General features: G+C 38.7%; 2 protein-coding genes across 2 annotated transcripts; one reads left to right on the forward strand and one right to left on the reverse strand.

The window, feature by feature from the left end:
* Window positions 1-5,121: 5,121 nt before the first annotated feature.
* On the reverse strand, window positions 5,122-14,865 carry LOC139729744 (regulator of microtubule dynamics protein 1-like). Its single transcript, XM_071640679.1, has 9 exons — window positions 14,710-14,865; window positions 12,903-13,020; window positions 11,874-12,148; window positions 10,492-10,581; window positions 9,737-9,792; window positions 8,721-8,808; window positions 7,584-7,614; window positions 6,776-6,909; window positions 5,122-6,274 (listed from the first exon to the last, which is right to left on the reverse strand). The coding sequence occupies exons 1-9, from the start codon at window positions 14,809-14,811 to the stop codon at window positions 6,227-6,229; spliced, it is 942 nt and encodes a 313-aa protein (XP_071496780.1). The 5' UTR covers window positions 14,812-14,865; the 3' UTR covers window positions 5,122-6,226.
* An 8,070-nt stretch (window positions 14,866-22,935) lies between these two features.
* On the forward strand, window positions 22,936-23,814 carry LOC139729778 (UDP-glucuronosyltransferase 2A3-like). The gene has a single exon (XM_071640712.1). It carries the CDS (start codon window positions 22,936-22,938, stop codon window positions 23,812-23,814), a length of 879 nt encoding a protein of 292 aa, XP_071496813.1.
* Window positions 23,815-25,740: the final 1,926 nt, after the last annotated feature.

Below are 25,740 nucleotides of genomic sequence, written 5' to 3' on the forward strand. Positions count from 1 at the left end.
CTGTAATGGCTTGCAAGTAGGAACTTCTTTTGCACTGGAGACTTTGAACTGCTCTTCAATCTAACATTAGGGAGCTTTAGATCTGTGACACAAATACTATGACGATGCTCAGTAGGCAAAAAATGGTTTTCTGCACATGCACCGGTAAGCACTATTTGGGCACCCGTCCCGCTTCATCATGAATATTCATCAGGCAGTAAGATACTGTACTAGTAAATGGCAGAACGCTGGATACGTGCCATAGAATGTAAAGACGTATTGCCCCGAAATATAAAAATCTCGAAAAATTGCATCAACGGGGAATGTTAAAACGTCTCGCCGGGAGATGGAAACCAAATAGTGCTTACCCACATGCACCAGGCTGCTGTTTCCATTGTCCAGCCTGGGAGGCTGCATTGTCTTAGCGTTCGCGTAGCAGATCTAAAGCTAGCTATTTGTTAGTCCTGTTCTGGAGTAGATTGGGTTTACTAAGAAACTAGACTACTATGTTTTGTTTTGTTCTGCGTGACCTAAAAGGATAGCTGTCACATTGTGTACATTTCTATGTTATGTGGAATCTATCGTGATGTGTTTATGTTTTTATATGTAAACTCGATTGTCACAAAATCATTGCTACTTAACGATGAAATGAATGCAAGTAATCCTTTCGACTCAAAAATATTTTTTTTTGTATTCATTTAGATAAAGTATTTGTTATATCATAAATCATCCCTATGTGTTTGTGATGTCCATTGCAGAACAAATGTCAGAAGCTTCATTTTTTTAAAATTTTTTTATTGAAAACATAAATTTTTAAAGCTCTCCTGGACATAAATCAGGGAATTGTGTCACTACACATCCTCCAGGAAACATAAAGGCAATTCCTTCATGCAGCTGCCAGAAAAGTGATTTCATGTGGGTAACAGATTTTAATTTGTGGTGCAGCATCATTATCATGTGATGGAACAGCTGCAGGGAGGTACTCATGACATGCAAATTTAAAGGGGAATGAAACCCAGATACAACTGTATGTATGTGGATTGAGTGAATGCAGCAATATTAGTAGAACACATCAGTGAAGTTTAAGTAAAATTGGTTGATGCGTTTAAAAGTTAAGCATCTTTCAAGTTTTAATGCATTTGCAGCAATTGCAGGATGAGAAGGCTACATTTTGTGACATCAGACATGGACGATGGTATAAAGAAAATACATTCAAACCTGCCTTGACAGCCACTTGCCCTATATGGTCACTAAAATATCTCTCTCTCCCCCTGAAAAAGCTACAGTTGTATGTTAAAGACCCTGTCTACAGCAGCCACCTGTCTGTAATGGCCACCCTTTTGTCGTCTCCCTTGGATGGCTGCTATAGACAGCTTTGACTGTATGAAGAAAGTTCAACATCTTCACTCTTGTAGCATAATGGAAGAGTGCTGGACTTACGCCTCTGTCAGAAAGCTGGGGCAATAATATGTATACCCCTTGACATATGTAAGTAACAAGTTGAGGCAATGGGAAAGTCGAAACTTTTCACAAAAACTGGAATTTTGTGGAATTATCTCACACTTTTTGTATAACATTGTCCTGCGGTGACATCATGAACTGTAGTTGTCAGTGGCGGATCCAAAGGGGGCGCAAGAGGCGCACGCCCCCGTTATTTATCGTTAAAAACAAAAGAAATAAAAAGAAAAAAAATGATATGAAACCCGGAAGTGGCACCAAAAATAAGTTACGCCCCCCCTTTGCAGAATTCCTGGATCCGCCCCTGGTTGTCTTTTGATGTTGCAAGAAGTGCACAACAAATACAATGCGGTGCTGCACAACCTGATGTTTACCTCTGGTGCATATCTACTACCGGTATACACAATACAGTGCACTCCCATTACAACGAACACGGTTATAACGAAATTTCGTTATAACGAAGTAAATCTTCTGGTCCCAAAATTATCACCATTAAAGTCTGTGGTACAAAATTTGCTTATAACGAACACGGTTATAGCGAAATTTCCGTTATAACGAAGTCTTTTCCGAGCGCCACAGACAAAGAAAAACAAAAGAAATGTGCTCCATTATAACGAAATGCGAATTGCTTTCGAAAATACGTAGCGGAACAAGCATTTACAGCGTCTCTGCATGGGTGAACGCTTCACGCCACTGTGTGTTTGCTCCTTGTGTCACGCACAGTTTCTGAGGGGAACTTGCGCTAATTATTGTAATACAGTTATCCCATCACATTTCACATAGCTTTCCAGTGTACGATGAGTATTCAGCAAGCTGTGTATGATATATATATACGTGATTCCTTGTTTTCATTATATATTGTATTTGTTCGGTTATAACGAAATGTCGTTATAACGAAAGAAAACTGCCGGTCCCGAGCATTTCGTTATAACGGCAGTGCACTGTACAATGTACCGCTAGATTTGCAAACAACCCAAAATATGCAATCAAAAGAGATTATGAGAATATTTGAGGTCATACATGTATTATGATTGATACCCCCTCAAAATCAAACATTGCAACCTGATGACAATCACATTTTTAGTGACTTTATACTATTAAGTGACTTCAAACTTAGTAGCATCCAGTCTACACACTAGTTGTCACCTGTCCCTACTCCCCTCCCTCCTAAATCAACCATTTGTCTTAACAAACTACATTAACACCACAAGACCAGACACACATACACCCTCACAACAGACATACTGGTAGTTACATGTACCATACCATGCAAAATCAAAATCAGTTTCTCACAGTAAGTTTGCAGTGTCTACATATATCTCAGTGCTGCTTATATTAGTGTTTCAGTCAACTTTGTCAAGAGCTATTGTTAATGGACTTTGATCCATTGGTAAACTTTTCATGTTGGGCAAAAGTTCATTAATTTGACTACCTTTGATACATTGGAAGTTGCTGAAAATCAATTGTAGATCAGCATTCTAAAATGCTATGCACTGACTTTACTTGTAGTCGCAAAATGCTTGTGTGTTGTGTGTCTACATTGTAATTGTCATTATGCAAACCCCATGGATATGTTCATACATTATCTGGTGGAGTTACAGTAAATTGTTGTTTAAAGGACTCTTCTAAAAAGACTGCTGTATGAAAAGGAAACAGTGAACAGCTGAAAACACTGCTCACAACAAATGCCTCCGTCACATTGCATGCATGCATTCACATCAGGCCACACACATCAGCTAAGCTTTCTGTAACTCTCACAAAGCCAATTAGTGAAAAAGCTGTTCTTGAATTTAGGGGTATAGGCAATAGACCGTTTCTGTAATCTATTTTGATTTATGAATTTCTGTTTTCCACAGCCTAGTAATGGAGCAATTAATTCACCTGCTCCCTTCTATTAGGTTCCACAGGCAGGTATCTGCTTAGCTGTTGCTAGGAAGGGCAAGCCTCCTGCAAGCTTTATAGTTGCTATACAGGCAACTTTTATGAACAAAGCATGTACAGTATAAAATCTGAATACATTACAGAACCAGTCTATTCTTTATTTACATGGTTGGGTAAATTTGAACACACACACACACAAATTTCAGTTCAACTAAGACTTCAGGTGCAAATATTTTCAACTCTGTATTCGAACTGACCATAGCCAATTTGCAGCAAATACAATGTACATGTACATTACACGGAATATCATAACACTTACATTAGAGAATACCATACCGCACATTTTTCCATCCAATAAGTAAACATAACACCAAAGGATACACATTTTGTAGAAATATCATCAGACTTTCCTTATTCCTTCCTCCATCTAAAGATACATGTACATGTATTTACAGTTTACAGTCCATCTCACAATTTCAAGAATTATTGTTAGATTAAATTAGGTCCAGCTGCTCCTGATCAGTGAAAGAATGTGGTATGTGTAGGCCTGTTGATTGATGGACTTTGTTATAACCGGAGTCGCCTGTACTTAAAATGATGCTCTTTCATACTGCACAAGGGCACTTCAGTCTACAGATTACCTTTTTTTTTTTTTATCCACCTTCCTGTGAGAAGTATTACCATAGATTATCATGTAGCTGTTATGAATGTTGCCAACGCTAGAGTCAACATACATGTAATTGATTTTCATCCAAGTACGATTTCAATCTCTGGTTAACTGAGTATGGGATCAACAATGTTCATGACCATGCAGGTAGGAGATTCTTCCTGATATACCAATACTCAAACTTTCGATTTGATGTTGTATAAGCTCCCCATTGTGAAGAAAATCACACAGTATACACTGTATCATAAAATCTGCATTTGCTCACTTCAAGATCCTACCAGAATGTAAAATACTGATGTATCAGTGTCTTGTAGGTCCAGGATGTACCTCAGCAAGTAACAAACCAAAATAAAATGTGTAGAATCTACTTAAAACACAATGCATCCTTGCAATAGAATTCCAATAGAATTGGCCTGTATACACTTTTTAGAGGCATCTTTTTGAAATGTGACTGCAGAAATTCAAAGAAACACACAGGTAAATTAAACCCGTAGTAAATACAAAGGATAAAAAAGAATTGGTCATCAAAGCCAATGGTCGCAAGCTACAAAGTAACACCACTCATTACAGTAATATGAAAGCTCGCCAAAGGCTTGAGCGAACTGCTAAAATTATGTTATTTTTTGAGATGCTAACTGTTCTTACCATCCGTGGTCTACATTTTGCTGCAGTCTGGAAGTTGAAGGACAAACTGTTTGTATTTTAAGATATTCACTTTGTGTCTAGAAACAAAAAGTGCTGAAATGCAAATACAAACAGAGTCTTTGATGCCACTAAAGCCTGCCTGAAGTTTCTCAGCTTCCACAAATACAACTTTAGAGACATGGAGAGAGAGAGAAAAAAAGCATTGCATAATCATGAAGCCATATTTCAGTTGAATTCACCAAAGGTCAGACCAGTTTTGTCTTTTTTTTCCTCCCTTCACTTTCTCACCTTTACACTGCAGCAGCACATTTTCATTTCACATCATTCTCCAAATATATGAAGAGGTAAAGACCATTTGAGCAAACTTTATGTGAATTTGTAGTGGGGTGAAACAAATGAAACACACAGCAACAGACATGCTAACTTTGAGTACCGGTAATCACATGACAAAGGTCTTGCACTGTCATTGGTCTATCTCTCTACATGTTTATTGCACAGTAACAAGTAATGCTCACAATGACATGAAGACAAAACGATTTCAATAGAGGTAGTCAAATTTGTTTAGACATACCAGAATATACCACAAGCTAATTTGGTTGGTGTGACCAACACAAAACATGGAGTAACTTGAATTCATATGAGACAACTCCTATAGAACACGGAATATTTCACAACACAATAAAAAAAACACACACTTGAACCTTACATTAAATGAATCAACACACATGCTACACATATTGACAAAACCCTTTCTATCCACCTACATTCCCTCCTTCCCTCTTCCATCCATCAATCTATCCAAGGAATGTGCACTCTGACAATGAAACTGAATGATGCATCAAAAAGTCGAAAATTTCCTCAGAGGCAGAATTGCTCAACTGTAAAACACTGGGAGTGGGGTTTCAAACAGAAATGATTCAGTAGGCCTCATATTGATTTCTAACCTATTCTACATGTGACAATACCTGGCTTAGAAATAACGCCAACATCCAAACGTATACCTAGGAAATCGCTTCCTGAAATCATGAACAAGCAGACAAAAAACAAAAAACAAAAAAAATCAAGTCCTTCGTACAGAGATGGCTTGAACATATTTGTTTCCTCCAAAATGAGGAAACTTTGCAGAACGGCTAAGATTTCTCTACGGAAACCATGAAGGCAATGTTGTAACATCACCGAATGCCAAAGTTATCACACCTCAACTGCTAACAACAGATGTAATATGATGGCAGTGGAGTTAGTATAGCAAAAAAGGGCTGCTTAAAATGCCAGATGATTATGGCAAGAAACATGACTGTTAGCATTACAGTACATAATTGATTGTTTCCTCCTTCAAAATGCTAAATTTGAGGGAAAGTTTAGTGACTACCAATACAATCAATGTCTACCATTTATCAAAGTTGGCTGGAATTCAGTTTCATCAACAAGCAACTGGAAAAGGTTTCCATGAGATGACTGACTATGCGCATTAAACCTGCAAAATAAATTTTTTTCAAAGTTTCATGGGTTGGCACTCTAGCCAAAAGAGGACTGTTTTGATTGTAGTACACTGTTGGTCCCAATATTTACACAACTGCAGCTGTTCGGGCGGTGGCTTCACTTTTGTTTCATAGATGCAAGCAGTCCTCTGGCCTCATTGTTGACCTGTATGTAGTAGAGGTGAAACAATACATGCAGATAAAGAAAAGAAGTATTGTTACAGGCTGACAGCGATATCATGTCTGGCCACATCAGTGACATGCAAGATTGGGTCCAATCAAGTTTAACATGGATACCTTGTACAAGGTGGGCAAACAAGCACACAAGTTTTCATTCTAAAATATACATGCACACACTTTCAGCCAATAGGGGGAAAGAAATTTATGCTACAGTGCACTCCCATTATAACAAATACGGTTATTCTGAAATTCTTGTGACAGCAAAATCAAAATTCAGGTCCCAAAATTACCATCTACAACATATGTTTAGACACCATACTGTTCGATTATAACAAAAGTTCCATATAACGAAAGAAAATTGCTGGTCCCGAAGGACTTTGTTAATACAGGAGTACACTGTAACAGTAATTCATTTCCACTTTCCATCATTTTAGTCACTTAGTATTTTAGTAAGAATGCAAAGGTCAAAATTCGGCCCTGGACAGACCTGCATGTCTTCCTCCGTCTTTGCTGGATAGTCCCTGGCCTTTGTGAGGTAGAGGAGAGCCATTTTCTGGTTTCCCATCTTGTGGTATGTCTTGCCAATCATCAGCAGATTCTTGCTGTAGAAGTTTGGCGAGACTGTGTCGGATTCATTGGGACGGGACAAGGAGAAACATTTTGTATCACTGTGTATCTTTCTTTTTATTTGTATCTAGTACACTTTTGATGTATTTTGCATCTCTTCCGTAGAGACCCCCTCTCATGAGCATTGCGTAACAAGGGACACAACTTGCAACTGGTATTTGGATCAGAATATCTTTGTTTAAACTGCTTATCCCAATTCTTGAAAATATTTAATACAAAAATGATATGGCTCTATGGCTTTCATTCTTTCTATGTACTGTAAAACATTATGACTTATGAAACTTCAGAGGTTTCATGAGAGATTTTGTCTTTCTTTGTTACACAAGAAAATTTATTGCTCCCCCCCCCCCCTTTTTCATTAAAGATGATACAATTTTTTTTTTTTTTTTTTTGGTGGTGGTGGTGGTGGGGATCTTTGTCAGAGCTTCATACAATTTCAAACTAAAAGAATCTTGTGTCCATACAGCCATATAATCTCTAATTCTATTCAAGAAATAGAATTAAAATCTCAAATGATATTCTAACTAATTCTAAATATGTCCAAATAGTAATATAACATAAAGGAAGAAAGTTGTTGTTTTCTTTAAAGTAATGTTTCAAGGCTGATTAAACCTTTCCTATTTTTTACAGAGATTTGGGGTGGCTGAAACATGAAGATGGTTACTCACTCTTTTCTGCAGACAGGAACTTCTGCAGAGCCTGTGATATTCATGACAAAGAGAGAAATAAAAAAATTATATTATATATTGGGTCTCCATGTTTCCAATAATAAACATGCTATGCAAGTCACATGACAAGAATCTATTTATGGGAATGTGTAGAATTCTACTCCTTTGTACAGCACTTATCTCTAAAGCCACTCTTGAACTTTTGAGCAGTCTCTCTCATAAGTGTTAGCCATGTTTTTATCAACCCATGGCTGGTGAAGTAAGTATAACTTTTAAACTTATTTCTTCATTGTATCTACACTGATTATAATGTACTGTAACCGAATTGAAGGAATATAATATGAAGAAAAAGATAACAAATGGCTGAACTACAGACTATCCGAGATTGTAAAGTTTGATGCGCCAAAAACTGTCTTGTACACACATAATCATTTTCTTCAGTGCACTCCAGCTAGCACTACATGTTGTACGTGTGAAGTGTGTGTGTGCACGCACACTGATACATGCAGAAAATGTGGTGGGACGGCCATATGTATACATGACATCATCATGACATTTAGCAGGTATAAGGCACTCGGATGCTGTGATTGGCCTTTTACTTAGGGAATTCCCCGTCTTCACACACACGCAGTCATAATGTACATACAGAATGTGTCACATACACACACAGCATTGTGCAGACCATATTCAAGCTTTCCACACAACACACACCCATACGATAACCACATACCAATCCATAGACGATCTTGATACGATCGCAAGCTATATAAATTTACAAATTCAAACATCTACAATTAATAAGAAACACATGCTTGATATTGGATTTCCTTGGCGAAAAACATCTTCTTACCCATAAAGGTGAGTAATTCCCTCGCACATATATATATGTAAAGAGTGCACTTCTTAACTTCTAGGATAAATGAGTGATCTACATGCACATCATACTTTACTATATTATATCATCGCATTTCTCTCTTCAAAAGACCTTACTACTTAATAAAAATTTTACTGTTTATTTAGCATTCACAAATGACAAAATATTGGTCTTTATAATTCCTTAGCCTGTGAGTGAGGGGTATGGCAATGGTGCCTTGTAACTGTATGCAAAACAAGCTGCCCTTCATTTTCATTTTATACCTCTTCATAAGTTGACGATGGAGGGGTTGAGAAGACGACAGCTGCTATCTTCCTCTGGTACCACGCCATGTCGGCAAACGTGAAGCACCTAAACCAGTGTCGAGAATGAGAACGTTTAGAAAGAAGCATGCGTGCTATACAAAGGAGAGGTTTTGCTAGCAGCTCTAATTCTGCACTGCCCTGTTTACATGCTTGTTCCATTCAAATGAATGCCAAATTTACATCATTTTACCAGAAATCCTCATGTACTATATATCATACTGCAGGTATTAGGTGGCGACAAAGAACCCCTGGCACTGAATATGGTCTGGAATTGTAACAGATATGCTAAGTGTTCTTGTACAATATAACATTCATCCCAATATTATAAGGTGGGTTGCAGATTCAACATGCCACAAACAGCATTATGTAATCACAAATTGTCCTATTACACTTGGATCCATGAAATCTTCCATTTCATCTACTCTGATGAAGGTTATGGGTGTGTACACCTGTAAAAGGAGGAGCACTCATAATTGCAGAAGCAGATGAATCAAGGGGTTAAAGTTCAAATAATTTAACATTCTAGCAGAACTAACACACATATTTTGACAATTTCTGGAGGGGAAGAAAAAGTTGCATTCAGATTCAAAATATTTGTGTGATTTTTTTTGTTTTAAAAGTAGGAGAGATGGTGTTACCAGTACTTACCACATGACAATACTAACATACATGCTGTCCCCTCACAGACTGCTCTATGCAATGGTAATAACTGCTGCAGCTTTTCAAGCTCTGCTTACTTCATATTACTAAGACGTACGTAAAACTACAATAGAAACTTGTACACAGCAAAGACATTATTTCTTGGGAGTATACACTTGTAAATTACAACAGGTAAGCCGTGGAACAATTTGTGTTCTACAACCAATTTCCTTTAGACGTTACCACAAAGAAAGTGAAAGATTAAAACAAAGGAATTAAACAGAGAAGAAGTGGAATGCAATCCTTTCTTCAGCTCTTTTTGGTTCTGCACTCACCACAGTCCAAGCAAATGCACTGATGTCGCATCTCGTGGGTTTAGAGTGATTGCTCGCTGCAGGGAGAAGACAAGGTAAGATGATGAGTTCAGACTTTTGTCTCTGATGTGGCCATTTTGCCTCTGATGATCATTCTGCTAGGATTAAAAGCTCAGGCCCCCTTTGATTCAATTTTACGCTGCCGGCTCTCTATCACTAACAAAAAGTTTCCACCAGCTTTTTTTTGTCCCTAGATTCAAATTCCAACTGGAGGAAAACTTTATAATGTCAAGATACAGGTGTCCAAATGTCCTGAATCCTATTGACTTTCTACTTGTCTGGGATCTCAAAATAATGCATAGTTCACTACAATCCATTAGTCGCCTAGAAAATAAAACAAAAACAACATGAAACTGCCATCACATTGATAACATTACTTCTTACATCAGAAATACCATATCGCTTTATATGCTAATTAAGAACTCCCCATGAACAGTGCGTTCTTTTTATTATCAACTTGCTAGACACCTGTGGAAAAAAAAAAATCTTTGTGTGTATATCTTTTGCTTTCTGGGGGCTTTTTTTTTTTAAAGAGGGCCATTACATCATTTGACACTACTAAAATACAAATGAATAAGGGCATAAACAGTTGTCCTGTAAGCTCAAAATCCATGCAACAGTCCAATGATTCTTTTCGATTAGCCTATTATGTATAAAGAACATCAGGCTTTTTGTGGGGTATTCTCAGCACTGCGCAGCGATCTCGATGGGATTACCTGGAAGTGATCTCGGATGATGAATGCATTTGAGATTTTCTGCTTGGTGCCTTCATAGTCGCCCACTTCACTCAGGCATATGGCGTACCACTAGGAAGAGAAAACATGTTGTTCATAGAGTGAAAGGGTGTTTAATCCACAGCAGTAACACATTACAATGGAACCTTGTTATAACAAGGTCATATATAGCAAGGTATCTCATATAATGATGGAATTTTGCAGGTCCCATTCTTACTTTGATGCTCTTTTGTTTTATCCATGGGGGCATTTCATGGAGCATTTTGTCACATTTTTTTTTTTGCCATATTTGCTCTCAGCCAATCAGATGCAAGGATTTCAGTAACGTATTAACAGTTTTTCAAAAAACAAAAATAAAAATCTGACACAATGCCTAATGAAATGCCCCCTGATATGATACCGGACTGATATAACAAGGACATTTTAGTGGTTTCATGCAGCTCATTATAATGAGGTTCTTCTGTAGCAGTATCCCTACACAAATTGCTGACCAACATCACTTAACTTGTTGTTTACTGGAACAGATGCAAACCACAGTAGGTATATGACCATTTTCTACGTCATGGCAGTAATGGACTAACAAGACACATTTCATCTTGTCTTTTTATAACTAGTACCATTCTCACTGATATGATAGTTCATTGATATGAATTCATAAGCTTTGCTTGATTATGATAAAATGTGACATTTATGCACCATGACCTCTTCACAATATGTTGTTGGGTGTTTTCTTTGGACTGTAAACAGAAGGCACATCAACTGATATCTATTTTGGTTTTATTATCAAATTATTTATTTATCAGTTTTGCTTTGGTCTTTTCAAAACTGGTTATGGGATTAAGAGAAAAATGAATTCCAAAGAAGTGAAATACACATGTATAGACAAAAGATATTCCAAAATTTGACACCAGACAGAATGCAGTTGTAACGGATGGTATGTAGTTTAATTTGATACAACTAGCTATGGCCACCCAATATGTTGTTCAATCATTTTGATTAAAATAATCCTTTTCTTAACTTTCTTGATATTCCTACTTTTTTTTTCAATTAACTTGTTAGTGGTAGTTCTGCAATTGATTAGAACTACATTATTCAAACAAATTTCTCTTGGAAATAATTTTAAAGTATCACATTTCAAACAACAGAAACATTTAGAGTACATGGAGAAACATTTGTACTGTATTGCAAAATGCACTCTCGCTGATTTCTCTGAATCACTTTCATCTTTTAATCTTTTTGGATAGTATTTAGTTTGCCAAGATCTTCAGTGATTCATTTTTGATGGATACTTGATGTTTACTATTGGTAGCTTTTGTTTAAGTAGGAAGCCTGATGGAAAGTAGTCAAAATCCTCTTAAACTGACCTTGTGGGCAGCAAAGTTGTTGTCGTTTACTTCGAGTGCCCGTTTTGCAAAGTCTAGAGCCTCATAGGTGAACCTCTTCTTGTCTTCTTCCTTTGTGCTAGCCAGCTGGGCAACACCCCGACAGGCCCTGGCCAGCCGCCAGAGCAACTCGTCATCACTAGTGTCCTTGAACCTGACCAGGTGGTCGTAGAGCTCCAAGGTCTTGTTGTCATTGTACAGGCGATCTGCTTCCTCAGCAGGTGACACTTGAACTGGTTGTACTGCAGGCTCTGGCTCTGTAGTGAAGATAAAAAAAAAATGTTTTAATTACCTCAGGACTGGAAGCCAATTCAATGTATGCATTGCTCCTTCAAAGAGACAAGCCATTATCACTACCCAAGTATTTCCACATTCAATATGTACACCAGGGCTGAGAAGGATACTGCGAGTAAAATGCCGTATGTAAAGGATTTACAGACTTGGCAGGACTTTATGATTAATCACATATTGCACTTTGTTCTACATGGTTGCTAAGGATGTATTGAATGCTTGTAAGAAAACAACCATCAGACTGAATGCTCTAAGAGGAGATGTAATGCCTTGTCTACCGGCACAGCTGGTGTAGCCAAGGGACGTGAACGAGGAACCTCATAATTGAAGGTCACACCCATTGAGCCACAACAGCTCCTCTTGAGCTTGTGGATTCTGATTCATGAGTCAAGGAACTTAAATCCACACTACCAAGACATTGAGCGAGGTGAACGGAATGTGAAGATGGGGAATGCATAACATACACAAGTCTGACATCAAATCGTACGATAAAGATACAGACAAGCCAAAGTTCTCAGAAAGGGGGGGGGGCTCAAAATACCTAGCACTGAGAAAAAGAGGCCAACATCAAACAGATGGGATGCAGCTAAAGTGAGCTGGAGAGACCAACCAATGATTAAATTTGTTGGGGAAAATATGGAGGTACAGTTGTACAGAGGGGCAGAGGGGAACGGAAAGAATATCAAGAAAAGAAATCAGATAAAAATTGGTGGTATTCACCTTTAGGTTTACTTGACCATAGGCTGAGTGCTCTTGACACTCCAAGACTTGAAGACAGGAAAGATCCCAGTCTGAGTTTGGTGGAGTGTCGGGCACAAATCTGCCACAGCCGGGTGACCTAGCCACAGTTCACAGAGCCAAACATAAGCAAAGGGGGAAAAGTTTGTACCACATGGATTGTATCCAAATAGATTAGGCACATTAAAATGAAAGCATTCACCATGCAGCTTTGTAATCACTATCCAAGTGTATTCTCCCTATTCAGAGCAAAAATATTCACTCAACATGACAGGATGGCTGAGTGCAGTTTTTGAGCAAGGCTGCAGTTGACTTGCAATGCATTAATATTATCACATTCGATGAAGTACCAACCAGTAAAAAGTGCTCTCACAAACACAAGAACAGTTTGTTTACAGTGACATGATAATTTGCAGACCTGTGAGAATGATAATGAGTTATGCACGATGCATCTACATCTTCTTCTGCTTTCATTTCCTTACATTTTCTAATGGAACCACTATCTTCACACTGCCCCAGCCCCTTCCCACCTTATCTCTCTCCCTACTCCCTTTCCCCTCGATATAACCTACACTATAGACACAACAGATCCCTCCTTATCACATCTACCCATCTTCACACACACACACATCCACACACCTTATCAAGGTCTTCAAATATCAACCTGTCTACTCACTAGCACTCTAGTTTTTAAGCAGGAGACCCAAGTGATGGAGTAGATATGAAACAAATTGTGGACCCCACATTCCCTGGAGGCCCTAACCATAAATGCGCCTAAGTATAATTATCAAACTCCCCCCCCCCCCCCCCCCCCGACATTTGACACGATCCATGCACAGCATATCTCACCTAACTTTATACACAGCCCTGTCCCTGTGCTAATCTCAACCTAATTGTAAATTTGATACTACAGAAGTACAGTATTTAAGTCAGTATTACAATCTGAGATGTTTCCATGGCATGGAGTCCATATGTTGTTAGACCTCTACTATAAACAGATTTTGGCATATTATCTGTAAGTTACACTTTTCTAGCTCATAATATGTAAACATATAGCTAGGCCCTAGAACCTGCATGTAAACAAACTAAATTTGAATACTATTGTCACCATCTATCCTACCATTATTGACATTATATTCACTCACGGATTTATTACAGTCATAGACCCTAGTTTGAATTCTTAAATTTTTTCCAAGGCAACACCTTACTATCTTGGCATGAACGAGCAAGCTTCTGGCATGGGGAAGTGTCTACAAGATTTTGTTTTTCCTTTTCAATTGTTGTCTAATGTACAAGTATGCCACTTGGAATTACCCTGCCATTTTTATTTTTTTTTGTTTGTTTAAAACAATACATAGAAATTTAGACCATGCCCCTCATCTTCACCACGTTATTAGATCTAACATTAGGACCTACAACTTTTTTATTTTAACAAAAAAGCACTAGCCACTGCACTAGATTCCTCTAATTTTCAAAAATGAGGTGAGTAAACTGACAAAATGGGCATCTAGTACTACAATTCATTGTAATCTAACTATCTATTACAATTCAAGATGTGTCATTTGATCTTATGTGAGGTAAGTGCCATCTAATGTTTTAAAAACAAGCAAACAAGATTACCAGTAATGACACACAAAAGCGAACTCAAGAATAGTCGGGATAGCGCCCAACACAGGTGCATACTTAGTACAGACGACTGACACATTCATTCATTGCACCATTTATATATACTAGTGAGGCGTGGCGAACGGCTGCGTTGAAGAAATCATGATTGCGATATTTGTCATACCTTTATCACGTTATACAGAGGAGCAGAAGTCAAACGACGATGCGCAGAGTGTGCCTGACGAAAGAGAAGGGAGATATTCCTAGCGTTAAATCTGACAGCCATCTTCTTGGGTAGGATATCAGCGCCACAAATACGGAGCCCTACCTGGCTAAAACACTACCGTAGACCACCGCTACACTACTTATACACTGATGCGCCGCCCGCGGCGCTCCGGGGCGGCACGCCGTTCAACGTCTAGCTACACTAGCTAGCCAAGCTGGGTCCGTCCCCAAAACTCGACCTCAATCCGAAAATAACCTCTTCATGCATAAATCAACAACTTGCTTCGAAAACCGGTGCCGTCTCCCGTGCCGTCTGCACAAACATGATGCTCTCTCCTGCATTTTTTTTTTTTTTTGTAACTCAGGAAAATATAAGACGAGCCACGTCCAGTTCCGTAGAATAATCAGATTACCATGATTACGTTGTCTTTTCGTCCGTCAATAGCCGAAACCTTCGTGGTTTCTTCTTCTTTTTCTTTTGATCGTAATTAATCATGATCATCATCACCATCATCATCATTATCATGTCATCATCATCGTCATCATCATCGTCATCATCATCACCATCATGTCATCATCATCATGTCATCATCATCATAATAATATTAATCATCATCATCATCATCATCATCATCATCATTAATTTCCTTCTTCTCCTTCTTCTTCTTCTTCTTCTTCTTCTTCTTCTTCTTCGATGTTCTTTTTCTTTAAATCAATAGAATGAAGGATCGAAAGGAAGAAGTCGAATCTCCACCCCGTGCACCTCTTCTTTCTCCCTCCTCTTCCCCGGGTCCTCTTCTCACCCTTTTCAAACTAGTTGACCGGCAATTATTCAATGTAATGATGATGATGCAGTGGCGTATCTAGGGGGGGGGGGGGGGGGGGCAAGGGGGGGCACGTGCCCCGGGCGCCACTCCGTGGGGCGCAAAAAAAAAAAAAAAAAAAAAAAACGAAGAAGAAGAAAAAAAAAGAAAAAAGAAAAGAAGAAGAAGAAACTCACCGGAAGGGGGGGGGGGGCAGAAAACCAAATCAAAAAAAGATAAAAACAAAACATAACGATGACTCGGACAAAATGACAACGTTTATTGTGTTCACACAAGAATTCCATGTTATGTAAGCTGAAATACAATTTTCGGCTCGCTCGCTGCGCTCGCTCTCTAAATTTTATATAGAAGAAGGTAAGAACAAAATGTGATGATGAAGCGGACAAAATGACAATGTCTATTGTGTTCACACATGTCATTTTATATTTAGCAGGTAAAATGTTTCACTGAGCAGCGGCTGCAATTTCTTTCGTTCTGAAGCGATCGCCAATCGGATCAAAAGAAGGCGCCAACGGTTTCGAACATACTGGGGGGGGGGGGGGCGCCAAAAAAATCAAACAAGATAAGAACAAAACGTAATGATGACGTGGAAATATACAAATTTCGGCTCACTCGCTCGTACTTATTTAGAGTATTTCTTCAAGCCCTCAGTTTGTTGGTAAAAATCGTTATCTATAAGGCCGTCACTACATCTTGATTAGAATTGTAAGATTTGATAAGCAAAAAATGACAAGAGTTTCATGTTTTGTAAGCTGAAATACAAAAATTTTCGGCTCGCTCGCTGCGCTCGCTCGCAAAAATTTATCAAAACAAAATGGAGATAAGAACAAAACGTGATGATGATGACGTGGAAATATACAAATTTCGGCTCACTCGCTCGTACTAATTTAGAGTCTTTCTTCAATTCCTTAGTTTGTTGGTAAAAATCGTTATCTATAAGGCCGTCACTATATCTTGATTAGAATTGTAAGATTTGATAAGCAAAAAATGACAAGAGTTCCATGTTTTGTAAGCTGAAATACAAAAATTTTCGGCTCGCTCGCTGCGCTCGCTCGCCAAAATTTATCAAAATTAAAAAGGAGATAAGAACAAAACGTGATGATGACGAGGAAATATACAAATTTCGGCTCACTCGCGCGTACATGGAGGGGGGGGGGGGGCATTTCATGAAGCAATTTGTCAGATATTTCGTCTGACAAACTGTTAAAAGCTACTGAAATCCTTGCTTCTGATTGGCTGAAAGCAAATTTTGTCCGACAAGTTGTCGGACAAAATGCTTCATGAAATGCCCCTCTGATTTAGAATATTTTTTAAAGTACTCAGTTTGTTGGTATAGATAAATCGTTATCTATAAGGCCGTCACTATCTTGATTAATATTGTAAGATTTGATAAGCAAAAAATCAAATTCCATGCTTTGTCAGCTGAAATGCACAAATTTTCGGCTCGCTCGCTGCGCTAGCTCGCCAAAATTATCAAAATTCATTACATTTAAATCACCCTCAAAAGACCCCTTTTAAGGGCTTGAAAAGCATATCATGTGGACTTTGCTTAAAGTCCCTACCGGGATGGGGTTGGGGTTGAACAATAGTCTTTTTCAGAAATAAGGGGCGCAATTTTCGCGCTTGCCCCGGGCGCCGTTTTCCCTAGATACGCCACTGTGATGATGGCAAGGGCCTCATGTAAGCTAGTGCATACACAGCAGGACATTACGATGATAATAATATAGGCCTATCCTGTAGTAGCAATAATTCTCATTAGTATTATCATTATGTTGTTTGAGTCATTTATGATCATTATAACCATAATCATTAGCATTAGCATTTTAGCACTGTACGAAATCTGTTTTTATATCATATACCAAATTCTAAACATCATCTGCGAATGATTTTATCAGCAGCTGACCTACACATTAATACACAAATTGTGGTATAGGCATTTATGTTATCACAAGTCATTGCCCTTGTCATGCTGAGGCGCATTTAACTCCAGATCACTACTAAGCCTACTTAGTTTCTATGAGCAAAAAAATATTTTGTCTTTGTCCTTCTTCTTAAGAATTCCAGAAAATTGACATAAGTGTCAACTTATGTTATACATCGCTGTAACACATCCCGACCTCTGGATTTTAATGCGGGAAATGCAATCGAGAATGATTCATCGACATTTCAAGAGGAAACCAAAACAAGAGCAGGACTGATGAAAGGAAATGAGGGGGGAAAATCCTAAAATAATCGCTGTGCGTGCGATTTTGTTCTCATGTAACAACATGTGCAACGGGCTTTGGAAGGTTTGTTGTACCTGCAGTATTCTGATAAGTGCTGATGAGCGATGGATTTTCATGACCCTTGAAGATTTCTGTTTTGGTGACGTTCATCCTAATACGCTGCTGCCGCTGTTCACAGTGCCTGCTGGTATTTTTCTTCGAACCCTTCGGCATAGAGCAAAACATATTCCTCTCTATCTGTATCTCCATTGCTGTGACGTGAAACAGTCATACACGTATCTTTTTTTTTTTTGCTAATATCTAATATTCCCAGCGATATACTGAGTATATATAGTCATAATAGCTTGTTTGATACAGAAAACAACACGGCAAGGATTTGTATGTTTTAATTGCTCAACTTTGCATATCATTACAGCGGAATTAAGAAAGAATAAAACTTCATTGATGCGCTATGTTCACGGTTTTTGGTATATATTATGATGATTATTAAAGACTAGCAATATCGAGGAAACCAAAATGCGAAATTTCATTAAAACCGGACATAAAACGATAATAATGAGAGTAATCTTTTAACTTCAACTTTTCATGGAACAGTGATATTGGTTTCACCGACGTAAACATAATGGTGATAGACGGTGATTTATAAATAACGACATGATTACGTTAGTTACTTCACAATTATCTTATGTTTGGTCTACAGTGTGTATCAACTACAAACAAAACTTTCTCTTTTTTATTTTCTTGTATACACTACCGTCCATAAATTCATCCCCACTAAAGAAAAAACAAACACAAAAGAAAAACAAGCAGCCGATGTTGACGGATCTTCGCACCCGTTTTACTTCACCGTATTTCTCCATGCCATCAACCTACGATACACGTGAGAGTATATTGAACTTTTAGGGAGAGGAAAAAAAAAGATAAATATCCACAGGCAGTCAAAATTGTTAAGTTGAAGTAAAATGTGTACCAAAGAGCGGAGATTTTTGTTTGTTTTGTTTCAGTGTATCTGTTTGTTCGATCTTCGTTATGGTGGCGGGCATTCCACATTTCCTGCTCTCCTCATTAAGATTAATCTTCGAAGTCAAGTTTAACGAGTTTATGCGGTTTAAAGCGCGATTCTATACATATACGCCAAAATTTTTGAGTTGGCAAAAAAATCTAACAAACATAATAGCTTGAGATTTCATTATAGAATGTACCTATGATGGAGATATCAATGTAGAAAGTTATGGAGTTTTAAATTTAGTTCCACACAGAGGCGGATCTTATAGGCAGGGGCGCACCGTGCGCCCCCCCCCCTTTTGTTAAAACAATAGAAATAAAAAATGGGGGGGGGGGTGGGGGTGCAGCCCCTTTAGTTTTGTAAAGCCCCCGCCCCCTTTCGGAATTCCTGGATCTGCCCCTGTCACATGTTATAAAACAGTGACATATACTAGGAAGGAACTGCATAATAATTATGCAAATGAGATGAAGTGACGTCATATCCTGGCACATTTCTTACTGATCTAAATTTGCTTTTGTTTTGACATGAACTCGGACAGAAAACTGTGTCCTTGGAAATACCAGGCAATGGTGACTTTCGGGGAAGGATATTGTAGCAGATACAGATTTTCAACCAAAAAATCATGATTTTTTTTATAGATATTATGTTGTGACATCACCAGCACATCTTCTTCGCACCATGGCAGTGACCAAATGTGGCAACATGTCAAACCTTAAATTTTCCAAACTTTTTCTCTTCAATACAAGCTTTGTCCTTTCAGTGGGTCCCTCCATTTTTCGAATTTTGCGTATTGTTTACCTCGCTCTGATCACTTCAGTTTTAATGACAATACATAATTATCAAAAGGTTCGACATACTCTTTTCATTTCAAATAATTTTACTTAGACCTTATTCTCTGTTAACCCCCCCCCCAAAAAAAAAAAAAAAAAATAATGTGTATATGTTTCTGAAAATAAAATAAAAATTTGAATTGAATTGAATTGCATTAAATTGAATTGAATTGAATTGAAATGAATTGAATTGAACTGAATCTTTCATCCGATCTTAGTAAAACTTCTACCATTCGTCTGTTGCATTCCATTCAAGTTGTTTAAGGTGAAGGACTTGCACTTTAACAGCACTTGAGATAAGAAAGCAAAACAAACATCACGTAACGGGAAATTAACACACGAGTTCACCAGTGCATGTGACCTAGATTTAAAAGCATGTCGAGCAGCATTAACCTTTGGATTGTGTTCTCTGACTCTTTCGCACTGTCCTACGTCTGTGTCGGCAATCCTATAGATTGGCACATACATATGTATACGGGATAGAACGCCATGATGGTATAGATGTGAACACAATTTAATGTCAAAGGTATTTTGACATTTTTGACATTTTTTGCTTTACCATTCTCACAGGACACCGAAGCGATAGTATATTGTTCTCCATTTTCCTTTTTTTTCTTTTTTTTTCTTACAATGAGAATCATGACAATTTCCATAACACGACATGTCATTTTCTTTGCTCCTTTTGTTTAGCAATAACATTGTTATGTTATGTTCACGAGTTTAGTTTACGAACAATTCCTATTTGATGGTGGGGGCGAACAAACTACATGATACACTCACTTGTTGCCATATCGGACGGTTATGCATGAATGCCCCAAGGTTGGCTTACATATTTTTTTCTTACATCATACTCATTTCAGAAAAAATCACGGAAACTGCTGATTAGCTACATTTTCAATTAGATTTTAACGAATGATCACAAACTAATAATTATGCTTAATTCATCACTTAAATCATCGTACAGGTTATACCGCACGTGCTTTATGTGTGTCCAAAATCTATGCGATGAAATCACTAAATCACTTTTGAAAGAAAGAGAAAATGACACATCCAGAGAAATACGGAGTTAGCTGCAAAGTTCAATTCCTTCTGAAGTCATCCATATTCATGACGGCTAAATCTTATTCTCATGAATAATCATTATTTGCTTTAAAGTCGTCACTAAGTCCCTATCTCAAGATCGATGTTAATGATTTCAAACTGATTTCGATTTAGGCATAAACACTATACACAATTATGCTCGTTTACAGCTTTCTATCATTATGCTTTGGCTGAGTCGATTATAGACAAGATAGACTCAGACAATGTTATGGCTCCATCGAAATGCGTCACGAAGACTTATGACTTATGACTCTTGTGTGACCTTACAACCCATTTCACCCGCTGAGCCATGACGCGTGCGCACAAGCCGACCAATAGCATATTGCCCGAAGCACCCTTCGAGATGACGCAACGAAGAACTTTAACCAATCAGAAATGAGCCGCCCGGCGAGAGTTTGTGTTAGTGACAAGATTCTAGAACCTTACTAACCCTTGAACATTTACATTGCGAATGAGTGAATCTTTATCTCTCTCTCTCTCTCTCTCTCTCTGCCGTATCCCGAGATACAGTCACGGCAGGCAATCATGGCGTGCCACAAATCTCTATTTTTACCCTTGCTGAAATTAGTTTCAATTCTTGATGCCCTTTTAAATCTCTCTGATGCATGCATTTAGACTATCTGGTCATCCAAAATATCCTTTACCTTGCTCTGTCACTCTTTCCGTCTGTCTTTCCTGTCAATGCCGGATTGCAATTTCAATTCAATTTCAATTTCATTTTCATATTTCTCGGTGAAAAAAATGCATCAAATATAACAAAATTGAATGATATCCAGCTAGGAGGCATAATATTACAAAATGAAATACATGATATCCAGCTAGGAGACATACATAGAATATTGCAAACATATAAAACATATAGCGGTCGATCTATGAAAGTTGGAATCTGAGAATGAATGCGAAAGAAATATGAAGCCGAGCGTAGGATTCGTCAGGCCCTCCTTTTTATCTCATCTAGTCTAGATACATATTTTACAGAAAAGATAAGAAATATAAAAATGAAATGAACTTATTTACAAACTTGAATATACAAATTTCGTATGATTACAGGGAAAACAACACATCAAACAAACATGATAAAACAAAAATTAGAACATTACAATATGCAAACATGTTAAAGGTATATTGACTGGAAAATATGAAAATAATAATAGTGTATAACTGCTTGACTGCTGATCACTTCCTCTAAAAGAAGCTTGTGATCGGTCAATGCATTGATATTTGCGGGTTAGACGTATAGAAAGAGAACCAGAGGCCCGCCGATTCCCCCACTCATAATTCCCTCCCTGAGTGTTCTATTATAATGGCAATGCCATTTCAATGAGTGAGTATTGTCGTGTTTATGACTGAATTAACTATACAGTGCTGGTACGTTGCAAGACACTGCTATCAACCAATGAGTTCAAACATTCAAGGTGAATTTTGCGTATAGCCTGTATTGAGCTATTATGCACTACCGTGGTGCATTCATTCCGCGTTTAATTCCACTTGTATTCAGCAGAACACACTCTCTGACTTACGTGGGATGATATGCATTGCAGATTTGTTTACTCTACCGAAACAGTTTAGTGTCTAACGCATACGAGTTACCGCAGAAATAGGATGTGTGAGTGTAGGACTACAATGTAGCCACAATAAGTTATGTTGATCCAGGGAGGTGTGATCTCATCAGCATCGTGTTGAAATCGCACAGTAGTGATGTCCCTGTCTTGATGGAATCCTCCTCGTGTCCAATGCACCTGACTCGCTGAGATGAATCGCGCACAACAAAGGTAGACGTGGTGTAAGTCGGGCGCTGTGCATTTGTTCCTGGCTCCAGGGTTCCTTAAAAATTAGACTGAGGTTTCGCTGAGAAGCGTCGTTGGGAAGCGAACGCTGCCAGTTCCCTTGCGTCGACGGGAAGATCGGCAGGAACCTGTGTTCAGCTCAGACGAAGAATGTGGATCTGGGGTAATTGCAGATACGGCACAGATCTGAGGGAAAGATGAACAGCACGAAGCAATACCATGCAGGCAGAGAGGCGTATGTAGTATGATTTTCGACACTTTAATTCCCAGGTATGGAGAGAGATGGTTCAAAAATTTTCTGGGGAGTATGTGATTTTGGCAGTTGTATGGACACTTTCGTGAGATATTCCTTTTTTTCCCCTACTTTATATACTATTTTTGTTTTTTTGAACAACATTCGGGAATTATCAAGATGACTTGGTCAGCACTCCACTTTAGCTTGATGACTGTCATTCTGATCCGCTGCTCTTCTGGTGCAAATATTTTGATTTCGCTCACCAATGCCATGAGCACTAAGAGTCACAGCTACAGCCTGGCCAGGATATCCGAAGGACTCATCGAAAGGGGGCACTACGTCACCGTGCTCGCGGCTTCCAACAAAGGCACCATGGGATTCCGGAAGTCATCCCACAACGACAGCATCATCTACCCCATCCCTTACACCCGGGAGGAGACGGACGCGCTGCAAGATTCCTTCACCAGGGTGTCCTTCCGGAAGCAGTCCATCCTGGATTATGCCGAGGTGCTCCCCGTTGCCCAGGAGTTCTTCGGCGTTGTAGCAGCCGGTTGCAAGAGTCTCTTCGCACAACCCTCCCATCTGCAACGACTGCGGAATGGATCCTTCCATGCGATCATCGGGATTCCCTTTTGTCCCTGCGACGCGCTGCTGGCCGAGTACCTCGACACCAGCTTCATCGCCTTCACGGCGACCTTCCGCTACGAGACCTTCAACGAAGAGCTGCTCGGAATCCCGACGCCAAATGCCTACGTTCCGTTCCCGCTCTATGAAGCTTTGACGGACGAAATGACCTTCCTCCAACGCCTCTACAACCTCTTCTACCGCTTTGTCTTCGTCAAATATCTGACCTACGTCTGGTCCAAGCCTTTCGTGGCCCTGCAGATGGAACACAACATCTCGACAAAGTTGACCATCCGTGAGATACTTGGAAAGACGCAGCTGTGGTTGGCTCACACTAACTTCGCCCTCGACTTCCCTCGCCCGACGGCGCCGGCGTGGGTGCCTGTCGGCGGTCTCTTGGCCAAACCTCCAGACCTATTACAGCAGGTATGACACGACATTGTGTAATTATTCTAGTTTGTTGGTCTACTTCATCATCTTTTCTCAAAGGTATACGTAGATTTACATAATCAATGCCATTCATTACAAGCAGCTATAGTATAATCAAAAGTAAACCTTTTATATTTGACATGAAATTAATGACATAATCTCTCTGAATATATCTCTATATTTGCTAGTCACATACCTACAATACAGGTCACGTCTTAGTGTATTTAAAAGATCGTAAGTATGCGTACTAGGTAATATCTGTGTTGTTGAAATTTTAGAGGAAAACAGTACTGAATTCCGTTCACTGTTTCTTTTTTTTTTTGGGGGGGGGGAGAGGGGCAGGGCTCCGCCTTGCCTATAGGCCAACAGAGTTTGTTTGTTTGTTTTTTTAACTTAAACTATGGTGAAAAGCTGAGCTACATTAATAAATCCAAATATTTTCCGAAGTCTTATAACATCACCTCTGACACACAGCAAACATAATATATAACTTGTATACACGCATTTGTATAGAAGGATGTGTGCGTCTGTGTGTTTTTGCTTGAAAACAGAAAATATACGGGTCATAATTTATGGCTGATGAAAATTTTCCATAAATAGGACGAAACGACATGACCTATTTTCTCTCCCCTTTCCTCTCTCTTCCTCTGCGCGGGATTAGAAGTCCTGCTTATTATCAGATTATTCCGAATGGATCAGAGCGCATGTTAATGAGGCATACTAAATCGCGTTTCAGTCACCCAATCAGCTGAAGGGCGTAGACTAATATTGTGACCTCAGTCGTACAAAGGCGTGCAAAGGTGACCAGAAAGTGGGTTACACTATTATCAAATTTGTCAGAGCCGGGGGGGGGGGGGGGAGGGTTCAAACGAACAGGATTTAGCGGTAGTCATTCCTTTTCTATCACAACGAAAAATCAAGAGTCACGTTTTCCTCTCACTGAAAGCCTGACGCAAAACGAGCTTGAATGTTATGATTTTCTCTGCCCCCCCCCCATCCATTCGAAAAATGTTGTAATTCATTTCCTGTAAATTAAAATAGATACTTCTCAGACAACTATTCTGGTGTAGGCCCTGGTGTTATCTTTAGTATGCCCATAGGCCTCGTGGATTGTATTGTCCTTGTAAGATGTGAAAGAACGACATTGGAACTGAGGTTTTTTTCTTCTTCTTCTTCTTTATAGCTGAATATACTTAAGGTCTGTTCGCTGTAAATATATGGATATATACCGTATGCCCCCATCCAAAAAAAAAAGTAAAATACAACGGAACCCTCCGCAGTGATAATTTTGAAAAGAGTGAATCAATCTAAGTATAATTTCAGGGTATGAAACTATAACTTCTTACCCACGTCTTGGAGAAAACCCCATCCGATTTGTTGCAGTGGTCAAAGAGAAATGAGGACCTTTGTAGAGCATGTCAGGAATCCCTTCCTTCAAATTCTGTTCATTGTGTGCACACATTTTACACATTAATGCAGTTCCAAGAGCATGAAAGTGCTATACTTGAAAGAAACAGACCCATGACATGCTTTATACAACAATCATCATTTCTCTGTGATCACTTAACCACATTGAATGGCGTTTTCTGCAAATTTAAGCAAGATGTGATATTTTAGACCCTGAAATAGGATTCAGACAAATTTGATTGTATTTTTTTTGGGGGGGGGGGTGGAACATACTCTCTCTCTCTCTCTCTCTCTCTCTCTCTGTATATATATATATATATATATATATATATATATATACATGTTTGCTGTTGTTTGTCTTCTTTCTAGTTATTGTCATCTTAAGTTTAGCGACAATGATGTCGAATCGCAGTCATAGCCTAAGCATTTTCATCTTTTTGCACTGTAATAAGGCCTATGATAGTCGATGGAAATCGACTTTGACGAATATGCATAGAGGAGTGTTCTATTTGAGGGACATTT

This window comes from Diadema antillarum, unplaced genomic scaffold (genome assembly GCF_040938485.1).
Source record: "Diadema antillarum isolate AM-2024a unplaced genomic scaffold, OU_Dant_1.0 seq00000263_RagTag, whole genome shotgun sequence".
NCBI lineage: Eukaryota > Metazoa > Echinodermata > Echinoidea > Diadematoida > Diadematidae > Diadema > Diadema antillarum.